This window comes from Cibotium barometz, chromosome 33 (assembly GCF_041138505.1).
Source record: "Cibotium barometz isolate CiBa-2024 chromosome 33, ASM4113850v1, whole genome shotgun sequence".
Classification (NCBI taxonomy): domain Eukaryota; kingdom Viridiplantae; phylum Streptophyta; class Polypodiopsida; order Cyatheales; family Cibotiaceae; genus Cibotium; species Cibotium barometz.
The window spans coordinates 5719820-5735890 of record NC_141078.1 but is presented as its reverse complement, the minus strand read 5'-3'; the positions used below and the strand labels follow the sequence as shown (position 1 = coordinate 5735890).

Here is a 16071-nt window from a genome sequence, read left to right as displayed (position 1 = left end):
TTGTGCCCATATCTGATTTCGGATTGTGGATCTGGATTTATGGCTGAAATATTATGGATTGGCAGTGCATCTGCTATACTTCAAGGATATCTCAGTGGTATCAAGTTTATACAGTTGTGGACAACTGCTTTATAGGATGGAGCGATGTCACCATTTGGTCCCTTCACTAGTCTTGACCAGTGTTTCACACATTAAGCGGAACCAAGGTGTGAACGGGGATTTTCCACGGAAGAAAGTTAGAGCATTTTATTGCCATGGTTTTGCCTGAGAGATGGCCACATAGCATGAGTAGCATTGGATATTATTCATCAAAGTGACTCATAATGTTTATAAGTTGATGTGTTCACATATTATTAAAGATGGGCTAGACATATGATATTTTGGGCATGGACAGGTGGAAAAAAGGAGGCGCCTAGATGTAGCTTGGCCAACAAGCTTGGGAAAAGCACAAAAGTTGATATTTTGGGCTGAAACTTGGAGTACAAGCCAAGAAAAGCATAAAGTTGATATTTTTGGCCAAGTTCACGTATTTTGGGTAAAAAGGGAAAGCACTTCAATCATAGAGAACCTCGACTTTATGAAAGCAGGGATTTGGGGCTGTTTTGACCATGCACATCCCTTTGGAGCCTTCTTCTTTGCTGGCCAACTACAGTTCTCTCTTTCGTCTCTTTTGTGCTTTCCGTACAACAGATTCTGGACAGTTTTCAGCAGGTTGACTTGCTCCATAGCTGGTCAACTACCTCCATAGTTGATACAGAGCAAGTCGACTTCCTTCATAGCTCCCACATGGTTGGTCGACTTCCTCCCAAAGCCTGACAGGGCTGGTCGACTCATTTCTGGGCAGATATGGGACCGTTTTTGGGGCTGATTTGAGTTTCTTTTGGGGCTGATTTATGGACTGTTTATGACTCTGTCTTGGGGCTGATTTGGGACGGAATTCGGGGCTGTTTTGGGCTCCGTATCGGGCTGTTTTATGGATAGTTTATGGGCCGATTATGGGACTGTTTTTGAGACAGTTTTTTGGATGGCGTTTGGTGCTATGTTTGTATCTTGGCACTAGATAGTTGTCTGGGCAAGAGTTGTGCAGATATCTGCTTTGTGGAAAATCTGGTGCTGTATGCACCCGCACCTTGGTTTATTGTAAAATCGTCTCTCTCAATAAAGAAGTTTCTACGGGGGACCAGCCGTTCCGGCTCAGTGAAGTGTTATTATTTTGTTTATAGTTCTTCTGCTGTGTTATCATGCTTTGTCTGGTATTTGAAGTGTTGGTCTATTATCTATTGCTCGGGGGTGCCCATCTTGTGACAGATGGAGGCACGGTGAATCAGCGGCGGCGGGGGCAGTGATGAAAAACTCCATGATTTGGTTCATGATCAAGTAGATGATGATGGAGAAGATGATCTCCACGCTTCAATGAAGATGGCAACACGATGAAGAGGGTCTTCTTCAACTTGATGCTCAAGAGAGGCTCATGCTTCTTTTATACTTAGGAAAGCCTTGCTTTTTGCCAAAAAGTGATGCTTTTTCTTGCTTTTGCCTTTTACTTTGCTTTTGGTCTTTTTAATAGTAAAATATTACTCAACTTTAGTCAAAAGTTCTTGCTTTAAGGCCTTTATTTTTGGCCCTGGAGTTGTTTTTTGGAAAAGAGGTTTGTTTCTTTTTCATTTGGCTTAGTCTCCTCTTGCCAATGGTGCTCTTGGCTCACGGTCAACCTAGTTTGACTTTTTACTTTTTCTTGCTTTTTGACCAAGATTGGTGCTTTTTCTTGAGCAAACCTTACTGTCCTTGTCCCCATGCCTTCTTCCACCTATCTGGTGTCCGAGAAATGGTTCTATCATGCAAAATAGAACTAGGAGGGCCAAATAGTTACACCTCTTGCCAAGCAGAAGGCATGATGCCTGAATTCCAAGTCTCATTGATGATAAGCAAAAGTGATTCTCCAAGCATAAGCCAGAACTGCAAAAGAACTCCACAGTTAATCCATCCCATCCTAGAGTCTTCCATTTACCAAGCGCCTTTAGTGCTCTGTTTAGTTTTACAGCTGAAAACATGGACTGCAAATTAGTCATTTCACCCATTTCCACAATGTTAGAAATAGGAGATAGAAGCTCTTCCTAGCCCTATGAATATTAGGAGTCATCTCGAGTGGTTTCGCAAAAACATGCTGAAAATGCATAGCACATTCATGCTCTAGCTGATATATGCCGTGTGTCCAATCGCTATCCTCTTTCATCACTCTAGATATACATTGTTTTTGTTTGGAGACATGCGAGCTTTTGAAGAAAGCTTTGGATGAACAACCCTTATCCCAAAGGGATTTTTGGTGTGATCTAACTTGTCATTTCATCAATTTTCGTCGATCATTGTGAGCCAACGCAAGCTTTGCATGAACAATATGTTCCTCCTCTTGCTGAGATAGCATGCGAATATGACTATTCTCCTCTAGAAACTGCAACATATTCTTCAGCTGATATATACGTCGTCTTTTATTTCCCCATTTGCGATATTCATTGATAACCGTTTGTATACTGGTAGCAAAATGATACCATGCAATGTCTACGTTCTCATACATTTTAGCTTGTAATGCATTAATAACGTCAATAGTCATATCCTGGAACAGTGCATGTGAGAGATCAGAATTGTTCACCAAGGGAAGCCGTTTAGTGGGTAAGGAGATCTCATCAAGAGGCATATCAAAGTACAAACCCAACCAAACCGGTGTTGCTGCATAGGAAACACCTTCTACTTGTAAACTTGCAAGCACTCTATTCAACCACTGTCCAACATCCTCCGTAGAGGGCACCCGGCCTGGAAAGAAGAGGATCACAGCCTATTCAAAGAACTTTTTTACTTTGGGAAGATTCGGGATAGTACACTTCAATGCAGGTTTTGGCTTCTCCCATTTTGCACCCTGAAAATCCTGATGAAGCACATCATAAAGAAATTGCGTAGCAACATCTTCATGTCTTGTCTTCTTAGATCCCGGGGATACAGGACTTCTCCCAGGAATGTGACCCTTTGGCCAGTGTTTCACTTTTCCGGATCTCAGTTTGCTTTTGAGGCCTCCCTAAGGAGCATCACATTCTCTTGGTGGTGATTGGGCATTCTCTGGGTCAGGTTTTATGGTCCTCTCCAACTACGGAAACTCCCATGGTGAGGGCAATCGGGCCCTGACCCTTCTCTGGGTCAGGTTTTATGGACCCCTCCTACTACGGCAACTGCCATGGCGAGGGCAGTTGGGCCTTGACCCTTCTCTGGGTCAGATTTTATTTTCCCCTCCCACTGCAGCTGGGCCCTGACCCTTCCAGTACTCATTGCCTCCTCGGAGAACCTCCCTTACTACATCGCGATCCTCTAGCTCTCGAGTGCTATTATCACTTTCAGTGGGTAGAGTTCTTGAGCAGTGTTTTGTTTGTCGTCAAATGGGCCACTTGGTGCGGGCTTTTCCTTGCTGATGCTACTCGAGCACATGCTAGCCACCAAGAACCTTGGATGGCGGGAACCTTGGTGCCCCCCCCCCCCCCCCCCCAAAAAAAAAAGAAGGAATGAGAAAAAAAGAAAAACCACATGCTCTAGCTACTGCACAGTAGAGTGGCCGCTAGCCGCTCGCAGCTCCTTAAAAAAAACAAAGAGCCTCAAGCTCTAGCATCAGCCAACAATATCTCGCATAGGGCATTGCAACATGGTACCCAGTGTAGTGAGGCTGACAGGGCGGGAGAAAGTTTTGAGGTGGTGGAAAATGATGGCTTTGATCCTCCTGAGAGTCTGAGAGAGAGAGAGAGAGAGAGAGAGAGAGAGAGAGAGATGCTATTTGCACGACTCAATAGGATAGGTTTGATTGATTCATTAAGCTTCATCGAGTAGAGTGCTTTTATAGGCTTAGAGCGTTTGTCTTTTGATACATCACACACTACGGCAATCACACATGGTGAAACCGGCCTTTTGAAATCTGATGAGCAGTGAAACAAACATTTCCACACAAAACACTTCATCACCCATGGGCACCTGGAAAAGGAAACAAACAGGGGGAGCTAGAGTGCTCCTGCAAATAGTACAAGGACACCGATTGGCCCCAAAACGCAGTGGCGCCCCTTGCGGTATTTCTTTATCTGAACAAAATTTGAGTACAAAGTGCAACTTGTCGAATCCTCTACCAATAGGATCCCTTATAGCTTTCACCCTAGACTTCCAAATAAGAACTCTCGTTATCATAGCAAAGCATTCCATGGAGAAGGCACACTTGTACGACACCTCCTTGCTTGAAAAGGCCTTCTCCATCTCTATCATGGATCCCACAAACCCTTTCCCAAACAGTAGTAGGGCTGTACCAAACCACATGTCCTTCCTATAGTCAGAGCTTGCATGTAACCTCGAGAAAACTAGCACCTGTCCCCATGAATCCAAAGACATGCTTTCCACATGAAACCAAAGACCTGTATTTGATAGACCTGTATCCATAAACCATAGGCCTGTTTCCTCGTTACCAAAGTCCTGTTTCTTCTCGAAAAACCAATAACCTGTTTCCATGATAGATAAACCCCATATGCACCATCCAATCACAGTGCCAAAAACCTCCTTCCAAGAGAGAGAGAGAGTCAAGCGTGCTGTTCAGCCCTTGCGTCTCTGTGGCCACCTGCAGTCCTTCTGGCTGCCCGACTGGTTGTAGAGAGTCTCCCGCCTTGTGCCCGTTGCTGGCTGAAGCCCATATGTGCTCCACATGATACCCGCCTGACTGCCCTGATTGGCTGTAGTCCCACCTAGCGCCCGTCAGCTGATTGTAGCCCCTGCACGCAGCAGCATCTTGTAGCCATGTGCGCAGCAGCCCTGCCTGAAGCCCATGCGCAGCACTTGCGCCCTGTAGCCCATGCACAGCAGCCCTTGTGGCCATGTGTGCTGCAGCTGCCTGTAGCCCATGCGCAGCAGCAGCTGCCCTGGTCACCCTTGTGCGCAACAGCCTGTAGCCTATGTGCGCTGCAGCCCTGGCTGAAGCCCATGCGCAGCAGCACCTGCACCAAGCGTACCCGCAGCAGTGCCAACTCCACACGGCGACCTCTCAAGGGGATGCGCCCGCTGCTCCATGCGCCACCCTCCACTTTTATAAAGAGGTGATCGCTTTTTTTCAAAAACGCCAAAAGCAGATGGCAAGAATGCATGCCATAAATATATTATTTTTATTTTTAAGCTTTCCAAGGTTATTAAACCTTATGACTTTAAAATCCCTTTTGTCCCCTTTCCCACTTGGGTTGGCCACCATATATGGGTTTCCTTTTCACATTCAACTGATGCTTGTTCACACTTGTCCATCCCGTGCCCGTGCCCGTGCCCACCTGCTTGTTGTCCAGAGGGAAAAACACAGGGTCGTAACACATGGCAAGGCCTATGACAACAATTCTTATTACATTCACACGTTATCAAGGCTAATGATAGCACTTCTTATTACATTCACACATAGTTCTTATAGCAATGGGAACTTGTTATTGGGCTATATAGTTGGGATTGTGGCTCATTTGTGGGGAGTTCATGTTTGGAACTCTACGATGGGAGAGTGACCTCCTAAGGGACCTAGCTTCTGGTTAGCCATTGGTGGTGATGGATTAGACCTGAGAGGGTTTGACGGCACCTTCCCCCACGAAGATAGTGCATGCCATCCCTGCGGTAGTGTGGACCGTTGAGGCAAAGCAATCCCCTATCACCCTATTACCTGCCAGGGTCCAAAAAGATGTGCGACCGTGGTAGTAGTATTTCACTCTCTTTGCCTCTATGGCTCCAAGCGTGGTATGAGCAGCCTCCTACTGTGAGCCCACCTAGGTACATCCAGCATATGCTACTCCTAGAGGCACTGAAGTGACTCAGGGTCAAGGAACAGATGACTCTCTCCACCGGGTTCAAGTACTGTTGTTGGGATCCAATGCGGGGTATGTGTGTGAAACAGCCCTTAGATGTGTTAGTGTGTTCATGTGTGTGAACAACCTCTTACAGTTGCTTATAGCTAGATATTACGTGTGAATGTAATAAGAAGTGATGTCATAGGCCTTGCCATGTGAACAACCTCTTATAGCCGCTTATAGCTAGATATTACGTGTGAATGTAATAAGCAGTGATGTCATAGCCCTTGCCATGTGTCATTACCATAGTGTAATGTGTCAAAAGACAAAGGCTCTATGCCTATAAAAGCATTGTACTCGATGAAGCTTAATGAATCAATCAAATCAATCTTATTGAGTTGTGCAAATAACATCCCTCTCTCTCTCTCTCTCTCTCTCTCTACAATTCACTTATGTCTCCCATCTCTCTTTCCACACCATGGCTGACTATCACCGAGAGCATTCTCGACAGCATCTTCACTTTTCGGGATGCGAGTGCTTCGGCCAGGATGCGTGAGCAGGATCTTATTGATCTCCTTCTTGATTTTGAGAAAGCCTATGACAAAGTAGATTGGAGCTTTCAGCAGGGGACGATGGGCAGGATAGATTTTCCGAGTGGGTTCGAGGTGTTTTTGGACTCTACCAGGCTTTCACACAGCCAGGATCTCATTTAGGGAGCCACAGAAGATGACAAATTTCCACTTTCTCACTCGGTCTAGAAAAACTGCCCACGAGCACCTTATCTCTTTGTGTTTGTAGCCGAGGCCATGAGTAGTTTTCTCTCCATCAAGGAGACCGGGCTTCAGGGACTGCGTCTTCCCATCCACGTGCAGGAGGAGCTGCTTGATTTCAAGTTCATCGATGACAGAGTAGTATACCTCTTTAGGGACGAGGGAAACCTCTAGAGATTCGTGCAGGCGATAGAGATCTTTTGTCATGCATCCAGAGCGTAGATCACCTGACGCAAGTTGTGCTGATTTTGGGTTGGTGCATCGCCGTGTCCCCCCCCCCCCCCCCCCCTTCCCTCTTCCGACATGGCGTCCAGTTGAGGCTTCTCAGTGGATCCCAAGGGGCACTCTAGTTCATTATCTTGGCCAGGTGGGCATCGATATCTCCCTTGAACAGCAGCTTTCCCCTCTTCTTCTTCTAAGCATTTGGAAGAAGTTGCTATACTGGAGTTCAGCCAGGCTTTCTTTAGCTAGTGGGGTTGTGGTGGTGAACCAAGTTTTTCTCGCCACCATCAGATACATCACCTCTTGATGGGCCTTCTCGCATGGTCCGTTTGCCTAGTGGTCACATGCTTGGGGCTCCCCCGCATGTATCGTTGGGAGCCTTGAGTACGGGTCCCGCTAGGTCACTTGGAGATTGGCATGCCTTAAAACAATTGCCCCGAGAGACTTAGGTGAGAGGCCTTATTGGGATCCGGGCAGAGATCGACTTAGCATCAACATTGACTCTTCTTTGGGATTGCCCGAAGGCTCAACAAGTCTGGCAGAGGATCCTATGTATTTTCACTATGGATTGGGCTCTCGCCTGTATTGTTACATGGGGCACAGTTTCTTGGGCCAGTGAGGCCGTGCCATCATGTGGGGGACTAGCCCTTCAAGTCTCTCACCTTTGTATTTTCACAACGCTAGTTCCAGCTCCCCCTATAGGTCGCTGGTCTCCAAGTTCTAGCTAGAGATGGAAGATTTGCAATAGTATAGCTGCGTAGCACATATGGAGAGCTCGATGCAGCGAAGCCATCGAAGATACCTTCACCCCGCTAGCGGAGTCTATCTAGAGCTTTTGGCTCGGTTTCATTCATACCCTCCGAGGTTGATGGGGGTGGGTTTAGGGTGGTTCAGACCGCATGAGGAAGCGTTGGGAGGCCTTCCTCAGGATCTGGCGGCACGGTCCCTTTCTTACAAATGGTGGTGGTGAGCCCACTCGGCATTACAGACCACCTGTGTGGTTATTCCCCCCTCCCCCCATTGTATGAGATAGCCTTCTCCTCCTAGAGCGGCCAGCCGGAGGAGAAGTGCATCCTCCCCTTTGTTCATCTTGACTCATTTCCCATTTGTGGACAGATTTGTCCTTAGCCATTTTAGCTGGTTTTCTCGGTAACTAATAGAAGGATCTTTTTCCCAAGGAAAAAAAAAGAAAGTAATAGCAACTACTAATAGTCACTATTCACTAGTTGCCAGCACTGAGCTTTGACAAATCTTGATTGCGATTGAAGTAACAACCATGGTGAAATCCCTTAGTCAATGTTTTTTAGATAGATATCTAACATGGTTATAGACAATCTATCCAGGAGTAACTGATGTTATCCCTGAATCTAAAGGTGTAAGAGGAATTAATATGTCAATCTTGACAACCACGACAATCATGTCGGCAAAGTGCACATCACTATCCAATGTCATGCTATTATTCCCCCTAGTATAGCCTACAATCACAATGAGCCACACAAGAAATTATGTGTGTCCCCCCTAATAGCACTGCCTGGTTGCCTTGTGAACTCCACCAGCTGTAAAGAAAGTTGGTGCCAGCTAGGTGTTTTTCTACAGGAGCATTCTGGATTGAAAAGAATCAATTGGAGTGTTGGGATGCTTGCTGCTTGCACCACCAATGACGAGGTGGTCCTAGGTTCCCTTTCAGAGGGCATGGGAAGCGATTTGTAACCAAGGAATCTAGCAGGATGCGAATCTCAGCCGGCCAGAAAGCCATGATGCCACACAGCAAGATAAGCAGTGGAATCACGCATTGGGCTGCAAGTTGCAAACATTTGTTGATAAGACCTGAAGGTCGCCCGTGATCTTGCATGGAGAATTTGGAGAGGCTGCCATAGAAGAGACTGAAGGATAAGAACAAGGGAGCTTGAATACTAAAACGAAGCTCTTCTGACAGGCCAAGGCATGCACAAAAGGGGAGGGGAAGAACAATGTTGAAAGAAAGAAAATGGGAGAAGGAAAGGCAAGGAAAACTGTACGAGGAGAAAGGGGAGGAGGGAAGTGAAAAGCTGATTTGAAAAGGAAAATACAGCAAAAACAAGGATGAGAAATGCAAGCAGTAGGGAGGGGGCAGGGCTCCCATGCGTAAGGTGGAAAAGGGTGGTAGCAGCTGAGGAAGTGTGAGCAATTAGAAGCAGAAATATAAGGGAGTGGGTGCACTGGAGTCACACAAGCAGAGGAAGTTGGGGGGTGATTTTTTATACAGGGGAGGAGAGAAGGGGGAAAAGTGGGGTGGGGTGCTAGCGGCTAGCAGGCAGCTCAGCAGGGTGAGCCATTCATGGGGCAATGACACTTAGACCTTTAACTTAGGCAGAATGTTAACCTTGCTTGCATGCATTGATTGATTTGTAAACATGGATGAGTCATGGATAGTAAATATGAATTACCATTCTATCTAATTTCCATACCAGAGGTAAGGATTTTACTGGCTGCTGCTTTCAGCTACTTCCTTTTGCCCCAATGCCATTCTGGACAAATGGGTAATTTAAGCCATTTCTAGTTGACCCTTATATGTCTGTTAATGAAGCAGAACATAGCTTCCTCCTGCTGCACTCAATATGAGGTTTCTGTGTTTAATGAAGCTGAAAATGCAGATATAAATGTATAGGATAATTATTCTGATGATATCCTTTTGATGGTGTGCCAGGATGGCTTGAGGATGCAGCTCTTTTTGCTGCCATTGATAGTGTGGTGATTGAAAAGTTCTGGTGGAACTGGCCTGTGGCTCTTAGAGACAGGCATGCAAAAGCTCTCGAAAATGCACGGAAGCAGCACAAAGATTTTGTAGGTTGACATGCTTTGGCTTGTATCAGCTGCCAGGGGTAGTAAAACGTTGAAATGCCTTTTTGAGCTCATGATGCAATCATGGATCAAGTTTGCAACATCTCTCTCTGAGAAGTATGGGTATTCACAGTTGTAGTGCTTTGCAGATTGATGCATTTGTTGCTGAGCAATTTCTATTCCAAAGACAGTGGCAGGCCCTGCATAAGTATGCAAATGGCAAGGGCATTCGGATCGTAGGGGACATGCCGATCTATGTAGGAGGTCATAGTGCAGATGTCTGGGCAAACAGAGGCCAATTTGAGCTGGTTAGTATGCAAAATCGTTACTGAAATCCTTTTATTATCATGGTTAGTGAACTACAGAAAGTAATTCAAGCATGTAATTTTTCTTACTTCTGGATGCTTTGATAGGACAAAACCACAGGAAAGCCTGTTCTTGTCAGCGGTGTCCCCCCAGATGCTTTCAGTGCTACTGGGCAGCTTTGGGGAAGGTATGTTGCTCTTTTTGTGCGTTCCTAAGCCCACCTTAAGCAGTTTTGATGTTCTAGAGACTGCCTTGATAACTTTCTGGAATGCTACTTCACAGTCCTTTGTATGATTGGAAAGCGATGGCTAAAGATGGATATTCATGGTGGATTAAGAGGGTGAAGCGTGCATTTAATCTGTATGATGAGTTCCGTATCGATCATTTCCGAGGTCTGGCTGGCTATTGGGCCATATCTGCAGGTTAGCTCCATGTACTAGCACTGCATGTGGGATCTGGGCTCAAAATTATAACGATGAAGTCCATTCCTTCTTGAACTGATGACAACTAGTCACTTGGTCTCAAAGGGATATTTTCATTTAACTGTCCTGTGTGCTTGTCTCTCTTGCTTCTGACAGACTCGAAGACGGCTATGGTTGGAAGTTGGAAGGCGCGTATCATTCCTCACAGCTGCATCCTCCTCCTTTTTGACTCTCCATTTCAATGTAAGACATCACAAGTTGTGTATTAACTAATGGTATCAGTACAGATGGGTCCACGGGAGGAGCTGTTTGATGCTGTGAAAAAAGCTGTGGGAAAAATTGACATCATTGCGGAAGATCTTGTAAGCATCTTCCTCTTCACAACAAAGCCATGAAGGTGATCCCAATAGAAAACAAATGAGATATTTTATATTTGCTCTTTGTAGCCATACCCCTGCTGTTAAGGAACACAACATAAGAGGGATGCCCTTCTGTTTTTGACCAGGGCCTCATAACGGGAGATGTTTTGAGACTGCGCAAAGCAATTAATATCCCAGGAATGGCAGTGCTTCAGTTTGGTAAACGTCCATGAACTTTTTGCAACTGCACAGGATTTAACTGTGCAAAATCAAGGAATAACAAGGTATCCTTTCCAGCATTTGGAGGCGATTCAAGTAACCCGTACCTTCTTCACAACCATGAAATGGACCAAGTGGTGTATCCTGGAACCCATGACAATGATACTGTAAGGATTTTGCTTCTTATTTGGTTAATGTTACTTTCGAGGCTTTTGATAGGGTCATTGCTGTGATGAAGGTGCATGGAAACCTTTGTATACAAGCACGGTGTTATTATTTATCAGCTTAATACGGTAGGTTCTGAGCTGCGCCAATCTTCCTTATGTGCTGACCTGCCCCCCAATTTTACCCCTTCCAATTATAAAAAGCAATGGCTTTCTTTTCCTTAGCATTCTCTTGCTCCCATTTCTGACCTGCCTTACCCCTTCCAATTATAAAAAGCAATGGCTTTCTTTCCTTAGCATTCTCTTGCTCCCATTTCTGCTGTACATCCTTGCATTCCCTTCCTGTTCCTGGCAAGAGTTTTGCATCATTACTCACAGCTTCCTGCCCCTTTGCTGGGCTGGATGGTGATGAGAATAGCTCTTTACTCCTCTTATGCATTGCTTCACCCCGTCCCTAACATTCTTTTGGAGCAAACGATGATCCATGTAATTTGGGCTAAGAATTCACCCATAGTTAGATGGAGGAGTGATATAAAGTCTCTAGGAATATAGAGTGCTTTTTGGGTTTCCCTCTAACGCAATCCCACTGAACAGGTTCATGCAATGATTGCTTAAATCATGCTGTGTGTTAAACAGCCTCAGGAACGGACTAGATGCAAATCTGCATGTAGGATTAACTATTAATCATGGGATTAGGAGTTTATAGTGAGTAGAGGAACAAGGAGTGTAGTGTCGATTTTTAACAAGGGACTCAGGGGGGCATAGTCAAGGAGAAGCCCGTGAAACAATTTTTTAAGAAACGGCTAAAGAGAAGCGGTTGGTACTTGGCTGGCCATAGGAGCTAGGCCAGCATTCTGTTCTAGGTGTGGCCATCCCCAAGAGTCCGAGTGTCATTGTCTTTGGGATTACCCGAAGGCTCAGCAAGTTTGGTAGCAGATTCTCTGCTTCTTCACTATGGAGTTGTGTGGAACATGTCGAGAGCTTGATTTAGCGAAGCATCGAGGGCACCCTACCAGCAGAGTCCATTCGGAGCATTTGGCTCGATATCATTCACACCCTCCGTGGACAGTGGGGGAAACTTCAGGGTGTCTCTAACCAGATGTGGAAGCACCAAGAGGCCTTCCTCAGGATGTGGCACCATGGTCCCTCTCTCACTGTTGACAGTGGTGGTGAGCCCACTTGGCACTATAGACCACCTCCCCCCATTGTATGAGATAGCCTTTTCTTTCTAGAGCGACCAGCTGGAGGAGAAGAGCATCCTCCCCCTTTTATGTTTCATGACTCTCGCTTCCCCATGTGGATCCAAGTTTGTACTTAGCCATTATGGCTGTTTTCCTTGGTAACCAATAGAAGGATATCTTTCCCGGGGAAAAAAAAGAACATTCGTAGATGAAGCTCAAGAGGCGGGAGTGTCCAAGGATGTTGGAAAGCTTTCAAGAGGTGGTATCGGAGACAGAGTCCCCAAGTATGGAGCAGATTTTGGAGGATTAGCCCAAGGAGCAGACTTGGTGCTGTTTACGTGGCTGGAAGGTAAGTGTAAAGCCTTATTTTAATAAGGCTAAGGTGTTACATTATAGCAGGCATGCAATTTTTATTTTTAAAAAAACATTATGTTAAGGCAATAGTCGTGGCATTTCGAAACGAAACGGTGGTTCCTGTTGAAAGGGGCTGATTCAGCTAGAAGAAGGCACTATGCATGTGCATGGCCTAGAAAAAAATCCAGGCAAACATTTGTTCAAGGCCAAGAACACTAGGTGAGTTGCCATCGTTTTTTTTTCTTTGTGTAGAAATATTTGGGGAAAAATAAAAAATCAGGTAAAATTGGGCAAATGCAGTGAAATTGGGTTGGGCATTCTCTCGTTCTCTTCCATACAAACCCTGCTAAATCTAATTGTAGGCTTAGGGTTGGCTGCTTTTTAGGGTTAGGATTTTGTAATTTTAGGGTTATGGTTTTGATGCGGGCATACTATCTTAATTTGCTTTGATATCACTGCGAGGACTTCTCAGCCTATTTGTATTTATAAGACATGATTAAAGACATAACATTGAAATTGAAGATGCCTAGAGCGGAAAGCTGTATTGTTGCATTGAGACACAAGGCTGTATTAAATAGGGCATGAAGATGTACAAGTGAAGAGTCACATCCCGAATACAATGGTGTGGCTATTGATCTTCATAATAACCCTTGCGGTGGGACACAACCCTTGAATAGTCTCTTCACTAATAATTAGGATTAAGTTTTAATTAGTGAGATTAAGAGAGATTAGTCACAAAACATGACAAATAAGCTTGGTCATTGGTTAGCTTTTCTTATAATAAACTTGATTGTTGGTAGCTGCCCGGTGCGCAAACAACTCAAGGATCTTCTACAGGCTAGCCTCCTTGGAGTGTTGGCAAAGGTCACAGACATTCATCCTTTTGGGCGCGGCTACTACCAGGTGGAGTTTGACTCGCCAGCAGCGTCGGATAGCATCATGCAGTTGAGCCCCATCACATTGCATATGGCCCAGGCGTTCTTTGCGAGGTGGTAGCATGGCTTCAACCTTGCGTCTGACCCACTAGCTGGTGTTTCAGGCTGTCCCGTGACAGTTTGCTTCCCAAGCCTTAGGAAGGAATACCTTCCTCTTCTCCTGATGATCGGTGGAACCACTGGGAGAGTGATGGAACCTTGCGTCTGACCCACTAGCTGGTGTTTCAGGCTGTCCCGTGACAGTTTGCTTCCCAAGCCTTAGGAAGGAATACCTTCCTCTTCTCCTAATGATCGGTGGAGCCACTGGGAGAGTGATGGAACCCCCACACTGTTGCTTCGTTCGTTGCATGAGTGGTCGGGATTCCATCCCTTCGTATATGTATTACCTCTCCGGAGATAGTGCCTCACGTCATATCCCTTCCTTGTCTTCGGGAGACCCCATTCTGTAGAGAGTGGGGTATTGAAGCCTCCGCTACCAATGCTTCATTTGGAGGCAAATGGGACACCTCGCCAGAGCTTGCCCTCGGCGCTAGTCCGAGAGACCGCCTCCGATGGTCTCCCCCCCCCCCCCCCCCCCCCGGGGCGCCCGCGGCCCACTGCGAGGGTCCTGCCTCTGGCCCCTTCGGTCTAGCGGCCGTCACCCCGTCGACTCTCTTCCTTAGGTTCTTAGATGCAAGTGAGGTGAGTTGGCCCCGCTGAACCCTCGGTGAGACCTCCCTGCATCTTGCCTCTCTGGTGGATCACTCCTAGCCGCTCCCCTCTCCCCTCTCCCCCCCCCACCCGCCCAGCCCCCCCCGCCCCCTCCCCCCACACCCCTCTCCTCATCCTTCTTCCTTGCCTCTGACTCTTCCTGCAGAGCAGCTCCCCCTACCTCATCCTGTTCTTCTGAGCCCACACTCCCCCCTCCCTCCGCCTCTCTAGAGCACTCCCGCCGCCCTCCGGTAGCACCCGACCTAGAGCAGAGGCAGCCAGCGAGCTCCATCCGTCATCTGACTCATCGATTCTCGTAGCCCGTAGAGACGACCATCATCGCTTCCCTAGTGAGGGCTCTCCCTATGGGGCTGCCGATGGATTATGATTTCTTCCGATGTTTTCCGGTGGAAGAAAGTGATATCTTTGATGAGATAGTGGCTCCTATTCGGATCTGTGTGGTGTTTCATCATTCCAAGCCATCCACGCCAGAGAGTGGCGTGATGATCTTCTCCTTTCCCTTGAGTGCATCCCCAGAGATGAAGTGGGATTCAGAATCGGTGGTTGCTGCCACCATCCAGGGGCAGGCAATAGAGCTCTCACACCATCTTCATGATTTGCGCATCACCGACGTGCTTACCCATCTTTGGCCCTTGGCCCGCATGGAGATGGGAGGCTCAGGCTGTAGAGATCAGGACGGGGAGGTGGTGTCTTCTAGCCTGGAGGTGCTACTCTTTGTGTTCCTTCATATCTCAGTTGTAGTACCCCTCCCCCCCTCTTACAGATACCTTCATTGTGATCGATGAGTTCAGAGTATGCCTACTCTCGCGCTCGGACAGAGTGGCGACACATGGAGGACAAGATCTGCGCCCACTTGACGCGCCTTTGCCCCAGGACCGATTGTGACTTCTCTCCATCGAAATCCACGCCCAAGACACTTCGAGTTGAGGGTAGTTTTGATAGTTTTGCCTCCCACAGAGTTTGGTATGCACTGTGCATATAGCCTCATGGAACATTCAAGGTTTAGGGGGGCCTGAGTGCTTTTAGAGGCGAGGCGTCCTCGGAGGAGAGCTACATGGAGCTATAGTTGGGGGTCCCATCGACATTGTCTTTCTCCAAGAGCACCATCTTTTCGAGGGGCATACCCTTCGCTATGGGAAGATTTTACCAGGCAGGAGTCACACTTTTTGTTCTCCCTCTTTCGGCCCCTCAGGGATGCAGGGTTAAGTTTGTATTTTTGTCAGTGAGCAGCTCTTGCCGTCAGCGGAAAGCTTAGGTGTCATAGTCTTTGGGCATGCGCAGTGGGTTACCATTAGGATTGGAGAGGACTGTGTGGGCTTCCTCAATGTGTATGCCCCGAACGTTGCAGTAGGTAGAGCCACCTTCTAGAATAGAGTTGTGCATGGGGGGAGACTTTAACATGATCAAGTTAGTAGAGGATAGACTCGGACCACAGTCTCAGGCGCAGAGTACTTTGCATGGGAGAAGTTGATCCTAGCACCTAGGGACAGGACCCTTGGCATCTACCAAAGTTTGGGTGTAGCCCTGGGAGCCTCTGCTTCTCACTGTCCGATAGGAGGAGCACCGTCCCCAACCTCTCTTGACTTGATAGATTCTATGTGGATGAGTGGGCTTGCGGTCACGGGAATGATTGGCATCTTGGCGGGCACCACTTTCGTTGATCATGCTCCGGTTATTCTGTCGTTGGAGGACCCCTGGAAGTAGGACATGCATTTGAGTACTAGGATTTCGGACGTCATACCGGACCACGAGATCTGCAGGCAGGATAGAGTAGATATGGGCG

The 16071-nt window shown here is 46.9% G+C and overlaps 1 protein-coding gene across 1 annotated transcript in view; it reads left to right on the top strand.

Annotated features, from left to right (window-relative positions):
* The window catches only part of LOC147619221 (4-alpha-glucanotransferase, chloroplastic/amyloplastic-like), a 78649-nt gene that overhangs the window by 27515 nt on the left and 35063 nt on the right, over window positions 1–16071 (top strand). Inside the window, exons 6-13 of the mRNA XM_086772863.1 lie at window positions 9504–9640; window positions 9787–9945; window positions 10051–10130; window positions 10226–10365; window positions 10522–10553; window positions 10653–10727; window positions 10871–10943; window positions 11022–11110. Coding sequence (XP_086628989.1) covers window positions 9504–9640; window positions 9787–9945; window positions 10051–10130; window positions 10226–10365; window positions 10522–10553; window positions 10653–10727; window positions 10871–10943; window positions 11022–11110 — 785 coding nt within the window. The remainder of the gene's footprint in view (window positions 1–9503; window positions 9641–9786; window positions 9946–10050; window positions 10131–10225; window positions 10366–10521; window positions 10554–10652; window positions 10728–10870; window positions 10944–11021; window positions 11111–16071) is intronic.